At 34.5% G+C, this 16,754-nt stretch overlaps 5 protein-coding genes across 7 annotated transcripts; 3 read left to right on the forward strand and 2 right to left on the reverse strand.

The window, feature by feature from the left end:
• Positions 1-26: 26 nt before the first annotated feature.
• On the reverse strand, positions 27-747 carry LOC124632734. The gene is made up of 3 exons (XM_047167685.1): positions 655-747; positions 469-567; positions 27-385 (listed from the first exon to the last, which is right to left on the reverse strand). Exons 1-3 carry the CDS (start codon positions 745-747, stop codon positions 74-76), a joined length of 504 nt encoding a protein of 167 aa, XP_047023641.1. The 3' UTR covers positions 27-73.
• Positions 748-2,519: 1,772 nt separating this feature from the next.
• On the forward strand, positions 2,520-2,995 carry LOC124632382 (vacuolar ATPase assembly integral membrane protein VMA21 homolog). Its single transcript, XM_047167204.1, has 2 exons — positions 2,520-2,650; positions 2,738-2,995. Exons 1-2 carry the CDS (start codon positions 2,627-2,629, stop codon positions 2,993-2,995), a joined length of 282 nt encoding a protein of 93 aa, XP_047023160.1. The 5' UTR covers positions 2,520-2,626.
• Positions 2,996-3,032: 37 nt separating this feature from the next.
• On the forward strand, positions 3,033-4,879 carry LOC124632381 (piRNA biogenesis protein EXD1-like). The gene is made up of 3 exons (XM_047167203.1): positions 3,033-3,620; positions 3,772-3,888; positions 3,970-4,879. The coding sequence occupies exons 1-3, from the start codon at positions 3,033-3,035 to the stop codon at positions 4,210-4,212; spliced, it is 948 nt and encodes a 315-aa protein (XP_047023159.1). The 3' UTR covers positions 4,213-4,879.
• LOC124632380 (vacuolar protein-sorting-associated protein 36) lies at positions 4,870-7,534 on the reverse strand. The gene is made up of 7 exons (XM_047167202.1): positions 7,341-7,534; positions 6,950-7,145; positions 6,401-6,762; positions 6,139-6,303; positions 5,947-6,047; positions 5,326-5,440; positions 4,870-5,147 (listed from the first exon to the last, which is right to left on the reverse strand). Exons 1-7 carry the CDS (start codon positions 7,434-7,436, stop codon positions 4,977-4,979), a joined length of 1,206 nt encoding a protein of 401 aa, XP_047023158.1. The 5' UTR covers positions 7,437-7,534; the 3' UTR covers positions 4,870-4,976.
• A 1,419-nt stretch (positions 7,535-8,953) lies between these two features.
• LOC124632263 (histidine--tRNA ligase, cytoplasmic) lies at positions 8,954-15,797 on the forward strand. Of its 3 annotated transcripts, none has more exons than XM_047167031.1 (9): positions 8,954-9,282; positions 9,389-9,661; positions 10,276-10,488; positions 10,941-11,162; positions 11,556-11,762; positions 12,095-12,389; positions 12,735-12,835; positions 14,107-14,289; positions 14,560-15,797. In XM_047167031.1, the coding sequence occupies exons 1-9, from the start codon at positions 9,190-9,192 to the stop codon at positions 14,791-14,793; spliced, it is 1,821 nt and encodes a 606-aa protein (XP_047022987.1). In that variant the 5' UTR covers positions 8,954-9,189; the 3' UTR covers positions 14,794-15,797. The 3 variants fall into 3 exon arrangements, with proteins under 3 accessions (XP_047022987.1, XP_047022988.1, XP_047022989.1); XM_047167032.1 differs by lacking the exon at positions 9,389-9,661 and adding an exon at positions 9,891-10,066 and having other exon boundaries at positions 8,970-9,282; XM_047167033.1 differs by lacking the exon at positions 9,389-9,661 and having other exon boundaries at positions 8,973-9,282.
• Positions 15,798-16,754: the final 957 nt, after the last annotated feature.

Raw genomic sequence — 16,754 nt, forward strand, 5'->3', positions numbered from 1 at the left:
GGCTCGTATAATAATATATATAATTATTTTATTAGGTACACAAAAGATAATCTAGTTTTAAAAACAGCAATAGTTAGCACACATTTGTGAGCCAACTAGACTGTGTTAAATTTGGAGTTATTGTACAAAATGAATTGCTGACAGGAGTATTAGCAGAAAACGCAATAACCCGTAGTTCTCCTGATTCTGCAATTTGAAGAGCGTTACTGACTCTTGTTCCCGATGAAGTATAGCCAGGAAGTTGAGGCTCCCCAGTAATGGGGTTAAAGGAGCCACATCGAGATTTAGCTAAAATACAAGAAGTAACATTTGTATAAAATCGGACGTTATCAGCATCCAGTGTTATGTTCACACCCGTTCTTGCTTCACGAGTGCACTGGGTAATCTGAAAATATAATTAACTCTAATAATGTTACTTAATAATATAAATTAAATATATTTCTGTTGTTATCAGAAAATAACACACACCAAGTTTACAGAATTCGCTCTTCTAAGACAACGGACAAAGTCACAATAACCCATGAAGCACCCTGATGGTTGAACATTTAACGCCGATGTAGACAGAGCCTGAAAATATCAAAATGCCCAGAATTAATCTTTACGAACCATTAAAAAGAGCAATTACATACCAAAGTTAAAAAAAAATGTTTTTACCATTAAAGCTGTAGCACATGCTGCGTATGAGCCTGTGAAATACTGAACAGCACAAACGCTTAACGCATTTAATTCTTGAGGACCCTGAAACATTAATTACCAGATCTCTCATGTAGTAGCTATGGCCAATACCACATCAATCATACGTTTTATCAAAATAATATGACTTGTACCTCATACCTCGGCCATTGAAGTAACACGCGAAAAGCAAGTAATGCAAGCATCTCTTAGAGTAACGTTAGTAGGTTGTGCTGTACTGCACACAATATTTAATAGATTTTGTAGCTGTTGGCTGAAATCAGATAAGCTTAACTTATTGCAACAGTAATGATACGCACATTTCTAATGATGATATTAAATCTTACCCATTTGATGGACATAAAGCAGCGAGCTTTTGTGTTTTCCATTGCAATATTTTATTCTTCACATCACTAAAATCAAAACCGCCGTTGGTTGTAACTCCAATCTGATAATAATGATGATTATAAGGGATAATGTAAAGTATAACTTACACATAGTAAAAGGTCTAACTAAAGAGCATTAAATAGGTTTGTAAGATCTAACCTCGCTAAGATTGAGTAAATTCTGGTTCTTCCACTGTAAAATATTTTTTTGAACTTCATTAAAGTCAATTAAAGTGCTATTTGACACGATCTGTGGGACGAACGCAAAACTGTTATAATTTAAATTAAAAGACTTATTGCTAACCAAAAGAAATAAGTTATCTAATGAAGTAAATATTTAGTTATTAATACATAATACTTACAAAACCCATGAAGCACATCAAAAGAAATCCCGATTTTACTTTCAACATTTTTTTATTTGCAATGGAATTATAGAAACTTATTCAAAATGACATGATTGAAATGTGTGTGATGATTTTTAACCGATGCGTCAAATATTTATATTCTTTAGGACTTATTATGATAATTATGTCCCCGCCACAATTTTTCATCATCCATTCATGAGCAGGCACCGTGAAGTAGCGAAAGTGTTAAACTGTGCCAAGATTAAAACACTATGATAAATGGTGAATAAAACACTTTGTAGTTAATTAAAAGTTAAATATTAGTCTAACTTAAAGATAGTGGAGTCTAGGATTCCTAATTAAACTTGATCTCGACTCGAGAGGCGCATAATGTCCACATACAAAAGGTATCTAGATATCGTGGTGATATTCATTAGAGGGACTTTTGAATATATAATGTAGGTATCGAATGTTGGTGATTGTCACCATTTGTTCTACTCAAGGTACCATTGCGTTGCGTAAAGGCAACAATGATGATTGATGCGAAAATGTTGTCACTGGGAAAGAGTTAAAAACTTTTTCTGAAAAAAAAATGTGGTTTATTTCAAGGATCTCCTTCTTTACCATTCAATAACTAAAATCAAAGGGTAAGCAGAGTATACAAGACAGGACAACCTTTGCACCGCTGTTTTATATTACCTATCTCATGATGACCACTTTTCCCTCGCTGAATATGAAGGGGAAAATTTTATGGTATGTATAAGTTTTTAAAGTTCCCGTCAAATAACTTTGGTTTTCCGAACTCCGAAGGCCATTTGACGCCTCGCGCTTGCGCAGTAGTAAATGTCCTAGCAGCTAACTTCGGAAAAGTAGGTAGAAGAAGTGAAGGAGGTCGTCGGTACGAAACAACCGTACGGGTCGATGAGTGGACCAATGTGAGTCCCGTGAGTTCTTATTACACACAAGCGCGCAGCAATAGCTGGGTGCTCCTGCTCCTGCTTTGGCTGCTTCTGGAACATGGCCTAATGTTTTCGTAACAGTTTGTGTATCTTTTTGGTTTGTTGAAAACCATTCGTTCATTTTCTATGACCTAGATTTATTATCTGTATGGAAAAATCAATTCTTTCATTCGTATCATTCATTCATTCTTGTGACCGATGCAGCTTGTGACTGGAGAAATTAGTTTTTCTTTTAATTTATTTTAATTTAATTTCTTTTCATTTTATGATGATTGAAGGACGTGCAAATGTAAGTACATAACTAAATGCCAGACAAACATGATAAAAATATCAACAAGCTTTTCTTGTGTGACAAAAAATCATTACTTGCTTTCAGGAACTACCCGATTTCCAAGTTTTTCAGACGGTGATAAAATACTGCCTGATCATTATCGTGGTACCCGTACTTTCGTTCTTTACGGCAAAGAGTGTCCTATTTGATGGAATTTTACGTCTAGAGCCAATTACGAGCAGTGTATACTCGGCTGTAGTTGCGGTAGTGGTGCTGCACTTAACCCTAGGACTTTATATTTTCAAAGCGTATACTGATACGGAGAAATCGGACAAACCTGTGAAACCTGTCAAAAAAGACTAAAATATTTTAATACACACATACCGACGACCTCATCACAATGGACAACTTATACATGAAAGGTGAACTGTTACAGGTTCATACCAAGAACAGTGAAGTATATGAAGGCCGGTTTTATGGTATGACTAATGATAAGTCTAAAATTTCTCTTTACAATGTTAAGGATTCACCTAAAGGAGACCTAAGTGATGGTGTACTACACTATTATGACTCAGATATAAGGGATATTGTTAAACTTAAAGAGCCTAATGAACAGAAGCATTTAAAAATATCAGAAAAGGAATGTGAAGAAATCATAAAGACATCTAAAAAGTATATTTATATCAACCAAGTTGATAAGAGTTTTCATGAAGCATTGGAAGACTTGAACCAGTACAATTACATTGGCTTGAGCACTGATGGTGCAAGCATGGGACGCAAATGTAAAATGCCATTCTTGGTTTTGTCTACTCCCCATCAGATTTACATTTTCGACATCAAAGTTATGGAATATCATGCATTTGATGCTGGATTAAAGAAACTCTTAGAAAGTGAGACACCAAAAAAGATTGTTCATAATTCAAGGAATATATCAGACTGTTTGTTTCACAAGCACGTTGTCAAGTTGAATTCAGTATTCGACACCCAGGTAAGTTGAACGACAATCCATGTAATTTTCTTACCAGATTCACTTTAGGTCCACAACTGGACATTAACCATGTCATTATAGTCTTCCACATTTCAAATATTATCACCAGTGAGATACAAAGGTATATTTTAAAATTTCAACTTATTTACAGGTTGGTGATCTTCTCATTACCAGGAACAAAACTGGGCGTTTGCCAGATAAGGTGAAGAGTTTATCAGAGTGTCTGAATCTTTATCTTGGGTTGCAGCAATCAGTGGTTGATGATAAAGTAAGTGTTAATACATAAACTATACCAGGCGTATTTTGTTGCTGAGAACAACCATAATAAAATCCTGCAATAATTTTACAGCTTGGTGTGTTGGAGTGCACTGAACGTCCACTAGCTACAAAGATCAAAGACAGCCTGGCCAAGAATATAGCATTTCTGCATCGTCTCTCTGAAACCATAAATGATGAAATGTTGCTGCCATTTGTGAGAGGAGTTGAATGCTTTGTAGAAAATATTCGTTCACTAGATGACTTTAAAGCTTGGGAGCGTTGTGGTATGCAAGACCATTTACCAAAGGATTTCAAGAGTGCAATAGAGTATTAAATACTATCTTTGATACACATTCCGAAGATGACACAAATTGTAGAATAGTATTTTTTTTTATTTCTGGCACATTTTGGTTTCATGCTAATTTATGGCTGTTTGGCTTAGGCTAGTGTCATTGATACAGTATTAAAATTCATGTTCTATGCATGTATTACGTATGTAGGTTTAGAAGTGCATAAAATCTTACATAATTAATTAATCATAAGAGCAGATGTTGCAATCAAAATATAATAACTGCTTGTGTTTGATGTATCTGTGATCACTCAACGTAACATGTCTAAATAGCTTTTTGAATTGTCTTAAAATTAGGTTTATTTTTGTATTTATGAGAAAATGTTGATATAAGGTTTGCATCTATATTTGTACTTACAATCCCGATTTTGTGGTTTAATATCTAAAAGTATATATTTTTATGTAGGGTCTAATATTTACTACAAAATGTTTTTTATCATATTATCTTGTGCTAGAAAATAATGTAGAATATGAAACTGTATTTATCTTTGATGTAAGATTGAGCATATTTTGAGAGAAGGTTTATAGATGGATTAATAAGGTGTGCTATAAGTATGAACTTAATAGATTGTCACTTTCACCATGAAGCTAGCTTTTGTGAACTTGAAAGCCATGCTTTTAAATTTTATTAAAACCTGTATGTGCTTGAGAAGTGTTTTTTATTCAATAAAATACCTTTCTTTAGGAAATACTTCATTAATTAGCTCTTATACATTATAACTAACAATTCATATATTATTTTATTACTATTAGGCTTCTCTTAAAAAGAGATTGGGGTAGAATGCCAGGCCTTCAATGGATTCGTCTCGACACGCCATGCCAAGGCGTTCAGTCGTGAAAAGGCGCTCTCGTGCTAGCAGCACTGATACATTTGCAATCTGTGACAACTTCACAGGGGTGAGGTAACCATTTTCTTCAAGCTGAAATGATTAGGCATATTATAAAACATTTATATGGTTAAAAACTTCAATATTATACACAAAATTGTTTTCCAGATATTATTATTACTTTATTATAGTTTAGACTGATTTGAAGGCCTATTCCTTCACAGAATGTGTGATAATCTGGCTATAGATATAAGTTAATAATCAACATTACCAATTCAGAAGTAGTTTTAGCAACTTCTTCATCTCTGTTACTATTAAGTTGAAGGACACATGCACCACTGGGAAACTTTCTTAGAGACATAGGAGCTCCAATGGTTGGTAACAATCTGAAATAAAATATGTATGTAAATATTGATAATACTGGTCTGAAGAAGTTAGCTACTTATTTTATGAAATGGGACATTACAAATATTTGCTGTAGTTAAAGTTACTGAATCACTTATCATAAAAATGTGAGTTATTTATAGAGCAACACTATCTGTTTGCATAAAATAATGTTATAGTTGGGCTTCGTTCCGAGTTTTATTGAAAAAAAGATTGGTGGTAAAATAAACGTATAATCCGTACACACAAAACACAATAAAACTATATAATACTAGGGAGCTTAAGCACCGGCACGCGAGCGACGCGGGCGTCCGTCAACAACGGAGCGCATGCGTCGTGCTTCGCGGTTAGTCGTGCTCTGTCGGCTCTCCGCGCGCGCCGCAAAAGCTGCGCGGCTGTTCCACTTTTAATTTCGGTAGCGAGCCGGCGCGCGTCTTAACCTAGAGGGGCGCGGAGGGGCAATAGACAAGGTCCGCGCTACAATGTAGTAATAACAATTTATACTCACTTGCAGGCATTCAGTAAATCTTCAGGGGAGATGAGTTCTAGACCTCTCGCTCTGTTTACTCTGCACCAAACATCAGCCAATGACATGATACCCCCACAATCCTGTTTATGAAAAAAAAATGCTTATGTTAGTCAGTCATTATTTACCTCCGAAAAAGAGGTCCTATTATACATTCGCAGTAAAATAACTCACCATAAGTACTGCAACCATCATATCAGAGATCTGTTGTGCAAGACCGAGATAATAGTCTGAGTCAGATCTAAATGCATCTCTGGTAACTGGATCATCAATACCTAAACTCATCAAGTAGGCTTTAAATCTTACTGTATCATCTTCTGAAATGTCACCTTGTTTATCCTGTAATACCATCATTTCAAAAGTGAAAAGATATTTACATAGTTAAATACGAAATTAAGTATTAATAGTATTAAACGTTCCAAATAGATTTCCTCACCCTGATCTTATTAGAAATATTTTTCGAAATAGCAACCATATCCTTAGCCTTCTCCATCAATTTTCTTAAATCCTGAAATGCTACAGTAATGCTTTGATCAGTTGCTCTATGTTGTTCCTCTATGCTTCTCTCAATGCCAACTATTCCTGATCTCATCTTAGAATTGACTGGTGCGACCGATGGCTTTGGTGATGCATTTGGACTAGTGGCACTTATTGGAGAGGAGAGGGGAGTAGGTCTCTCCCAGGCTTTAGCAGTAACAGCATCAGTAAGGGCTCTGTAAAAAGCCTGATCAATACCATCCTTGAAGGAAAATTTCACAAAGTGAAATGGGCTGGCTACTGCAGGGCCTGGTCTTTTACCTGGAAATAATTGATGAGTTAAGTCGTATAATCTTCACTGGATATGCACTGTTTTATGTAATTATATAATAAGGGTTCGGACAGAATCAATAATAATGAAGTACCATTAAAAGTAGGTAAGGTAGATTGTAAGGTCACATTTTACACAGCATTTAAAAACAGAAAGTGGAATGGATGTTACATTTACCTGGTAGTGCAGGCCCTAGATGTAATATAATTCTCTTGGGCCCACCAAGACCAAACACACCACCACTCTCTTCTTCAATGCAGAAAACATAGTATAAATGTAATGAGAGGCACACTAATCCTTTAGGAATATCTCCAGGCTTTCCCCATAAAATTCGGTGAGTAGTTAACACTACTTCTCCATCAGTAAACTGCGTCTAAAAATAAATGGTAAGTAATAAAATGAGTACCAACTTTGAATTTCTTACTCAGATATAACACAGCAAATTTTGACTAAGTTATAAGCTAAGGGACAACATAGGGGCAGGTTAAATCATCAAGCTCTCAAGAAAGGTTTATTCTACATTCAGTGACAACAATAATGTATTGAATAATAGCTTCAAATAAACAACCTTATCATCACCATCGTAAATCTTCACATTTTTATCACGTTTGAGGTAATTTTCACCATCAAATAGACGCGCTTCAATGTATTCAAATCTATCCATTGTAAAATTTCATTTGTTTACTTTTCCTTTATTTTTCTACAAAGTTACAAATATTTTAGACGATGATTAATAATTTGAGACGAATGACATGAAATACAATATTGACATTTCCAAAATATGTCAATGTCAAGTCAAAACCAAATTAGCCAGGAAGCATCTTGACCATAGACATAATATTAGTAAACAGGACTGCGCATATAAACCCAAAAAACGAGCCGAGTGAAACAGTTAGTACGGAGGCTGTCTGTCCCTTTCTAATAGGGTGACTCTGAGATTAAGCTATGTGAGACAAATCCGAATTTGCTAAGATTATTAAACACAGATTAGTATTAAAGTTTTAACTTACGCAGTTTGTGACCTTAAGATACTAATAAAAACTTTTAATAATTAGCGGAAATTAGCAGTATAAAAGCAGGAAGATTCGAAGTGAAGACTGTTTTTTTTTGTATTTCTACTTCATATATAGACTGCCGAGCCATTTATATCGCCTTTCTTCATTTTTTGGGAAGCCATAACAATAGTACAACAGTTTTAAAATCCATCACCCATATTTTGACTCGTTACAAGAATTCATGGGCACCCTAGTTGTTTGGTTTACGAAAATGTTATTATTAGCTAACCTGTGGAACGATATATTGCAACCACCATAGGATTCACTTTTGCAAGTAGAAACGCAACACTTTTTCACCATTTTAATAGTTTAAATTGATTTAATACAAAAAAAAATAAACAAAATTTTAAATGCTGATTACGCGCCAAGAATGTTCAGGGTTACCGCTAGAAAATAAAAAAAAAGCAAAATAAAAATTTATGTTGTTTATGTTTTAATAATAAATACGAATAAATTAATGCGATTGTTATTAATTTGTTGACTTACAATTGTTAAAATAAGATAAAAATATAAGTGATTCAATTGTTTTTGGGAAGACAATTCTTTTGATCACAACATTTTTTTATGCTGGCAAGGTGTTAGAAAGAGACAAACAGCCTCCGTTCGAACTATCCCTCTCGGCTCGGATTTGCCTCTGTGTATTATGCAACCAATTTAGTACCTTATTGCGTTAGAATAGAGTTCATTTTCGTAAATATATATTTTGAGCGTGCGCAATCTTGTTTAGTAATATTTTATCTATGATCTTGACTGACTGGAAACCACTAACCACTGGTTGAAAAGATTTGTAAGTGTAAGCCATTAAAAATCTGTAAAAAAAAGTATTAGAAAAATGTTTAGTGGGCTATTTACCTGACATCCAAGAAGGGTTACGGTTTTCCGCGAGTTTCTTGCTGTGTTACTTAATCATGTTTGTTTAGCATCCAGTCCAGTAAAGAGAAAAATAGATGCATGGTTAAAACTGACACGGCGACGGAGGTGTCATACTTCGTGTCAAGTTGTGTCAAGTCTGTCAACTGAATGAATGACAGATTGCGGTCCAGCTAAAAATTCTTTCAATATGTTAACTACTCATGGGATAAACAAAAGGGATAGATTAATTGAAAGACTGTGGGAGAAAAAGAGAAACATCATAATTTTGTGCTTTCAGCAATAAGGTATTCTATGTCATGTCGTATAACCTCCAATTGGTAAGGTGTACAGGTACAAGCTCGGTTGCGATTTGCTGATTGTAAAATGAAAGGCATGCAACTTAGAACTGAGGCCCTGTAATTACTTCTTAGCAACTACTCAACAGACACTTTTACTCGGAAGCCTTGACTGGATAGACCTTTGTGATAAATTTAAGTTCAAGTTTAAGCTATGGCAGATAACCAAGAAACTATAGTTTTAAAAATAAAAGAACAAGGCGATCTCGTAAGGAAATTAAAAGCTGCAAAAGAATCAAGTGAAAAGGTAAGTGAATTGAGATAAATCTTTGAGAGCGTGCATTTACCATATTGATGCATTGTTTCTGTATTGCATCAGACTTTAAAGTAAATGTGAATTGTATTAATTATAGGCTAAGAAGAATAATAGTTCACCCTACGACTTACCAGAGATTGATAAACACTTATGTCAGTACAGTTATATTTGTGGCTATAACCCCAGTTATTGTGACATAGAACTGAAGAATGACTTAGGAAATAATATAGATTTTAACAAATACAAACACATCAAGAGGTGGTGGTACCATATGCGGAGTTTCAGTGACTCTGAAGTATCGTTGTTGCCTAAATTGAATCCTCCCAAAGTGTTACAAAGAGAGAAAGATGGCTCAACACTTGATCAGCAGGTGTGTTCATGAGTTCTCAGACTGTTGTAGTTTTGATGCTTTGTTTGTACGTAAGCTGGGCATATGTTGTGTGGACCATCACCTTATTGTATTACACCCTTGAGTAGAAATTGAATCTCCACATATGTTTGTTTCGTCACCACAACCTCTTCCGTGTTCATGACTCTTGAACTGTAAATTTTCATATTTCCTGACACAAAAATGTTTTCTTTTTCCGGTTGGTACAAAGTAATGCTGTGGTGACGAGATATCATAGTGCTTGAAATTGTGGAGAATTAAAACTAGTGAAGCATGTCTTTCAAAGTGTTAAGGTTCTTAAAGAACCACTCAATTGTGATGCGATTACACAATTCAGTACTGAGCACGAATTTCACAAAATGTATTGCAACATCATCTCAGTGCAAGGTATTGGTGGCCTACTTACTGCTTTCTTACTTTATTTCAGTAATTAGCTAATTGTTTTAGGGGTTTTAAGCAACCTTTTTTATTATAATCAGAATTTATTTATTCTTCTGGAATGAAACAAAAAGTTAAATGTTACCCCTTTGTTCATTACGCACCTAATTTAAATATCTTACATTCAAACATATAAAATAATTTCATTATTTTTTCAGATTCAAGAGGAAGTAGCAAAGTTATTGGCATTGAAGGCTCAGCTGGCTCCCGAAGATGCTGCTCCTCAGAAGTTTACCCTCAAAACACCTAAGGGTACAAGGGATTACAACCCACAACAAATGAGCATAAGAAATGGAGTACTAGAAAAGATTATTTCAGTATTCAAAAGACACGGCGCTGAGTGTATTGATACACCTGTGTTTGAATTGAAGGTAATTATTTTTTTTACATAAGTATCAAAGAGAAATATTACCACTGTTATTCACTTTTATTAGTTATACAGTTACATATTTTACAACCTTTCAACATAATAAAATTGTTGTATAAGCTTCACTTGTAACTGATTTATTTGTAACTAGCGACCCGCTCCGGCTTCGCATGGGATAACAGTATTTCCCTAGTATTTAATGTATGTTATTATACATATAAATCTTCTTCTTTAATCACTATCTATATAATAAAATTGGTTGTGTAGTTTTAAAGATTTATGCATACAAAAGGACATAGGGACAGCAAAGCGACTTTGTTTTATACTATGTAGTGAAGCATAAAGGAAGCAAATGATTGAAACTATATTTATTTATAACAATGGAGCTTGGAGGTCTATAAAACTATGTATTAGCTCTAATCATCATTTTAATGATTTTTATATTATTATTTTTAGGAAGTATTGACTGGCAAATATGGAGAGGACTCCAAACTTATCTATGACTTAAAAGACCAAGGAGGTGAGATTCTGTCTCTCAGATATGACTTGACAGTCCCACTGGCGCGGTACTTAGCGATGAACAAGATTAACACATTGAAGAGGTACCACATTGCTAAGGTGTATCGGCGCGATAACCCTGCGATGACCAGAGGCAGATATAGGGAGTTCTATCAATGTGTAAGTTTCATTTGTTAAATAATAAGATAGAAAAGTAAGAAAAAATATTTTCATCTTCTTGGCTTTTAGTAACACAATGCAATCATATAACTTGTGAATACACATCATCTTCCGAGCCTTTTCTCAACTATGTTGGGGTTGGCTTAAAGTCTAACCGGATGCAGCTGAGTACCAGTGTTTTACATGGAGCGACTGCCTGTCTGACTTCCTCAACCCAGTTATCCAGGCAACCCAATACCCCTTGGAATAACTGAACTTACTAGTTTCTGACTAAACGTAACAACTGCCAAGGATGTTATACTAAAATATAGCTAACTAAACAGACAGATAACAAGCCAATACACACTTATTGGAAAATAAATAATATACCTATTATGATTTTATTTTTTACAGGATTTCGACATTGCTGGTCAGTATGACCCTATGGTGCCCGATGCAGAATGTCTGAAGGTAGTGACAGAGATACTTGATGCTCTTCAGATCGGCACGTATGTATTGAAGGTGAATCATAGGCGACTGCTCGACGGCATGTTTGAAGCTTGCGGCGTTCCCGCCGATAAGTTCAGAACTACATGTTCCACGGTTGATAAATTAGACAAGGTAAGTTTAAGAACACTAAAGTAGATGTAGAAAAGGCGAATTTTAATACTACTTACTACGTATGTTACTGAAATCCGCAGTTAGAGGGGTTGAGCTTTACTAAGAAGCACTTAATAATGTGTGGTTGATACCTACTACATTATATCAGTAGTAACTTGTGTTGCTATTTCTGGTAAAAATTATGTATGTAAAATGTCAATGTAAAATCTTTAATTTTACATTTTATGGGGATTGGGTATAACGTAGATCTTCAACTTAAGAATCAACATTAGGTTAAGAGCCTCTAGTTGCTCTATTATACTTAAACTAAACATAATCACTCACTTTTCCAGTCGCCATGGGAGGAAGTAAGAACGGAAATGATAAATGAGAAGGGCATATCACCCGACGCAGCAGACAGGATAGGAGAATACGTTCGTTTGAACGGCAGCGTAGAGCTTGCCGACAAGCTACTGCAAGACGAGAAACTGTCCAAAACTAAAGCAGCAGTGGAAGGCTTACAAGGAATTAAACTGCTGTTGGAATATTGTGAATTGTTTGGTATAAAGGATAAGATATTGTTTGATCTCAGTCTTGCCAGAGGATTGGATTATTATACTGGTGTTATTTATGAAGCCGTGTTGACGCGTAAGTGGTTTTGGTTTTAAGTTAATATTTATATTTTGACACAGTAATTGACAGACGCTGCAAAAAATATTCTCGTCAGTAAAAGTAGGTGCTTTTACTTTAATTACTAGAAACTTTAAATGTAAAACGCGGTTTTCTTTGATTGACCTCACTGTGTTCAGCCATGTTCATCAAAAACATCAGCATCACGTTTTCGAAATTGATCCTTGCTTCATTGGTTCTGACCGACAACCCTTTTAATTACTAACTGTTGGTACTAAATTGATTTAATCAACACACTTTGGCTATGCCAATTATAATGATTGTCGACTTATTATTGAGAGCAGATTGTGTGTTTCCTTTCAGAACCAATTAAAATTGGCAATGAGGAGCAAACTGTCGGGTCGATCGCGGGAGGAGGGAGATACGATAATCTCGTTGGAATGTTCGACTCGAAGAATAAACAGGTAAAGTGTTCCTACATTAGCATAAAAAAAACTTAGGTGAAGTTTTACAAACGTTTTGAAACCAATTTATTCCACAGCTGTTGCGCAGAAATACAAACAAATACCTAATTCTATTCATTTTGGTAGGCCTAGGCTATCCATAAAGATTGCCGTCTTAAATAATGATGGTTTAAAAATGTTAACACAGTACAAAATATACGCATAATTTTGTTTTTGCATTGTATTCTTATTACGTGTATATGTAACAACACTACACAATACCCTTTTAGCAACAAAGTTGCGTAATAGCGGCTAATGAAATTAATTGTCTACGTAATTGTTAGCTAATTGCCTGTTAACGCGTTTTTTCATTTACATAAAGGTTTAATGCATTTTTGCCTTTTGGTTTTGCTATCAATGTGTCCTTGCAGAAATTATAATGCTAATGCGATTATGTCTGTTTTTTTTGTGTAAATAAGTAGCGTTAAATAAAAAGAGATTCTGGAAATAACTTTCCAGACATCCAGTTGTCCCGAACCATTGGAATACATATGAAAAAAATAAAAAATGAAAAAAAAATAGTAAGATAATAAGAAAACTTGGAACGTCAGACACACTTAAAATACTAATAAATTTTTACTTCATGCAAAATTGTAATGACATCCTCTATTATGATTACCATTGATAATGCAGTTTTTGTGAATAATTTAAGATATGTTCGTTCAAGCGTTAGTAATTTTATGCGTCGTGATTAATTTAGGAATTGATGTTATTGTTCTATGCGTGACGGTTGCCGACAATGGCTAATTATGAATAACGCCAAACTGTAAACGAAAGATTTTTGTTTTGGTTGGATAGTTGTCAATTATATATTTAACAGAAAAGTTCGCAAAAGAGGAATAAATAAGTCTAAAAATTATTACATGGGAAGTAAATAAAATAAAGTATATGAGTATACAAGGGAATACATAAAGGTGTATATAGGAGAGAACATAAAGAGAATAAATAAGTGTGATGTCACGAGTATATCAGGGTTATGGGTATACCAACAGTGTCCACTACAATAGATCCGTCACTGCTACATGCACCTGGATTGTTTTATCGCTATAAAGCTTTACAGAACATATTATAAGAAGGAACTAGTAAAGATGAGAAAGTATTTAATTTATATTTCCTCTACGTATATTAGACTTACAATTCAGAATTACCTTTGTTAGTTCTTTCTTTCCTGTTGTGTTTCACTATCGTGTATGTACAAAAATAAACAAAATAACACTAAATATTACTTCCAGGTGGCGTGCGTAGGAGTAAGTATCGGCGTGGAGCGCATATTCTCCGTGTTAGAGGCGAGGCTAGCGGCCGGCGACATCAGCGTGCGCACGAGCGACGTGGACGTGTACGTCGCGTCCGCGCAGAAGAACTTCCTCGAGGAGCGCATGAAGATCTGCGCCGAGCTGTGGAATGCTGGGATTAAGGTAATGGGAATATTAGTACAACTACGTATATATCTAGTATAAAGAAAGTTCTTTAGTTTCTCTTCGTGACAAATGTAAAAACAACAATCGATTGATGACGAAGGTTTATGTATAAAAATTACTATGCCAAAGCTGGGATTGTCTAGAATCAACATCATCATGATGACAACAACTTGTTTTTTATAAACTATTATGTTTAACATAACATTTAATTATCCTTGCTGGAGACCTATTGTTATACTATTAAATAATCAATCTGTTCTATTTTAGACTGAGCAATCTTACAAGAAGAACCCTAAAATGCTGACCCAGCTACAGCATTGCGAAGAGAACGGAATTCCCATAGCCGTTGTGTTAGGCGAGTCGGAACTCAAACGTGGGGTCGTGAAAGTCAGAAACATTACTACCAGGCAGGAAGACGAAGTACCGAGAGACAAACTCGTTGAAGACTTGAAGACCAGAATCGCGGCCTTGAATGTCAACGAAATCAACGGCTCTGCGTAGCTCTAACTAAACAGTACATTTTTAATGATTCCTACATAACCCAGTTTTGTATTTTAATAACACAAATAGTGACCTCCGTGATAAGTTTCTGAATTTATTTTGTGCTACATTGAAGTTGATAGTCAGCTGTCACAATTCTTTAGATATAAACAAAAGTATATTTGTATTCTTTTAATACTTACAATATTATATTATAAAGCTAAAGTGCATTGAACAGGATCGAATTCAATTTGATGCTGCATAATCACAGCATTTTAAGCTCTAACACCGTTGCGTAATGTTCAAATTTGTGGGGCAATAGATAAAACAAAGGCGACACGAATTTTCGACTCTGTGTCAATGTTACTTTAGCTAACGTGTGCTTTGTTTTTCCAGATTACGCATTTTAGTATTTATTCAACTCCAGCATTGGTATTTCTTAAATATGTTAGTAAGACTTCGGGGTTTTTTTAGCTAAACTGAATATTCTGTCCGGTTTTAAGCATTTAAGGTGTGAAATATTCTTTGTTATAATTTTCAATAAATTTCATGCAAAGAAACGAAGCTTGCTTCGTGCAAATTTTTGATACCACATTATCTCCGAGCGATATACCTACAAAACATGATAATGATTTAATATTAAATATTTATACAGCAGTATATAGCGGGATATGAATATTATAGGCTTATTAAATTTCATTTCGGTCGCAATCACACTGAACTGTTTGAGCACCGACCTATGATAATAAATATTTCTAGCCTATTTATTTGTTCTAAAGATAGAATAGGTATCACATAGTATTGCGAATTTTCCAAAAATTCTGATGGTATTAACTATTTATTTCATGAATATGTTAAATTATACATAACTTATTTCTGTTTTAATAAAATACAGGATGTAGTAATTTATTATAGACCTACAAAATCTTAAGTTAACAACAATAAATAGAACTTAATCCATTATAGTATTTATGTATATTTGTGAACTGTTTTAACATTGGTATAAATAAATTTAAAAGGAAAAACATGGCTATTATTTTTTTTACAAACCTTGTAGTGGTAATGGGATGAGGAACCTACTTCTTAAACACTAATCATAATAAATATCAGAAATTAACCGTCTTACCACAAAAACTTTTAAACGTCAGTTTATGCCTTGTCTAAAAAAATGTCAAATTATGACGTTGACATATGGTTCATTTTGCAGCCAAAATTTTATTAGACAAGTGTAAACCAGGGTTTAAAGTTTTTGTAGTAAGGCCCTAATAGTTTAAAAAACTTAAAAACACGCTATTCATGTACTGTCATCAGAACTCAGAGCGTGTGCAAAATTTCATCCTAATCGAAGGCCGGGAAGTGGGTAAAATTAAGATTCCTAGATTTTCTTACATACATAGTTACAAGTTAGGTAATTACATTTCACTAACTATTCATAGGTTCATCATTTAGTAACATAACATTTCACTGAGCCAAAAAAATATTTGTTTAAAAGGTGCCATTTGCGATTAATATCTAAATTCTCTCGGATAGCCGAAGTAGAAGTAGAGTACTTACATTCTTGCGTGCCCCAATCCGTAGAGGTTATCCAAGCTAGCTCGCTTTAGGCGTCTTGTTCTTGGCACGTTTAAATTTATCAACGTAGGTACCTGCCGTTTTCCCGCGGTTTCCGCGGCTCGCACCGTGATAAAATATAGCCTATGTTACTCGCAGATAATATAGCTTTCTAATGGTGAAAGAATATTTAAAATCGGTCCAGTAGTTTTTGAGTTTATCCATTACAACCAAACAAACAAAGTTTTCCTCTTTATAATATTAGTATATGTAGATGTTCTCTTTTATGTACTTCCATTACATACTCCTTTAAAATATTCCGTAATACCTATACTTGCTTTATGTAATACCGATACATACTCCTTACCTTTATATAGTTACTCCTTCCTATGTCCCTATGTAGGTACCTACTCCATTATATATCTACTTCT

This window comes from Helicoverpa zea, chromosome 8, assembly GCF_022581195.2.
Source record: "Helicoverpa zea isolate HzStark_Cry1AcR chromosome 8, ilHelZeax1.1, whole genome shotgun sequence".
NCBI classification, from domain to species: Eukaryota; Metazoa; Arthropoda; class Insecta; order Lepidoptera; family Noctuidae; genus Helicoverpa; species Helicoverpa zea.

Bases quoted from the DNA above. Each gene is read 5' to 3' on its own strand.
- LOC124632382 (XM_047167204.1), top strand. From the start codon at position 2,627: ATGATGATTGAAGGACGTGCAAAT. The intron at 2,651-2,737 runs GTAAGTACATAA...ACTTGCTTTCAG, and splicing joins TGATTGAAGGACGTGCAAAT to GAACTACCCGATTTCCAAGT.
- LOC124632381 (XM_047167203.1), top strand. From the start codon at position 3,033: ATGGACAACTTATACATGAAAGGTGAACTGTTACAGGTTCATACCAAG. The intron at 3,621-3,771 runs GTAAGTTGAACG...ACTTATTTACAG, and splicing joins ATTCAGTATTCGACACCCAG to GTTGGTGATCTTCTCATTAC. The intron at 3,889-3,969 runs GTAAGTGTTAAT...ATAATTTTACAG, and splicing joins AATCAGTGGTTGATGATAAA to CTTGGTGTGTTGGAGTGCAC.
- LOC124632380 (XM_047167202.1), bottom strand. From the start codon at position 7,436: ATGGATAGATTTGAATACATTGAAGCGCGTCTATTTGATGGTGAAAAT. The intron at 7,146-7,340 runs GTTGTTTATTTG...ATTTATTTTTAG, and splicing joins TTTACGATGGTGATGATAAG to ACGCAGTTTACTGATGGAGA. The intron at 5,441-5,946 runs GTGAGTATAAAT...ATTTTATTTCAG, and splicing joins GATTTACTGAATGCCTGCAA to ATTGTTACCAACCATTGGAG.
- LOC124632734 (XM_047167685.1), bottom strand. From the start codon at position 747: ATGTTTCAGGGTCCTCAAGAATTAAATGCGTTAAGCGTTTGTGCTGTT. The intron at 568-654 runs GTAAAAACATTT...TGATATTTTCAG, and splicing joins CATGTGCTACAGCTTTAATG to GCTCTGTCTACATCGGCGTT. The intron at 386-468 runs GTGTGTGTTATT...TTATATTTTCAG, and splicing joins GAGCGAATTCTGTAAACTTG to ATTACCCAGTGCACTCGTGA.
- LOC124632263 (XM_047167031.1), top strand. From the start codon at position 9,190: ATGGCAGATAACCAAGAAACTATAGTTTTAAAAATAAAAGAACAAGGC. The intron at 9,283-9,388 runs GTAAGTGAATTG...TATTAATTATAG, and splicing joins CAAAAGAATCAAGTGAAAAG to GCTAAGAAGAATAATAGTTC. The intron at 9,662-10,275 runs GTGTGTTCATGA...TTATTTTTTCAG, and splicing joins GCTCAACACTTGATCAGCAG to ATTCAAGAGGAAGTAGCAAA.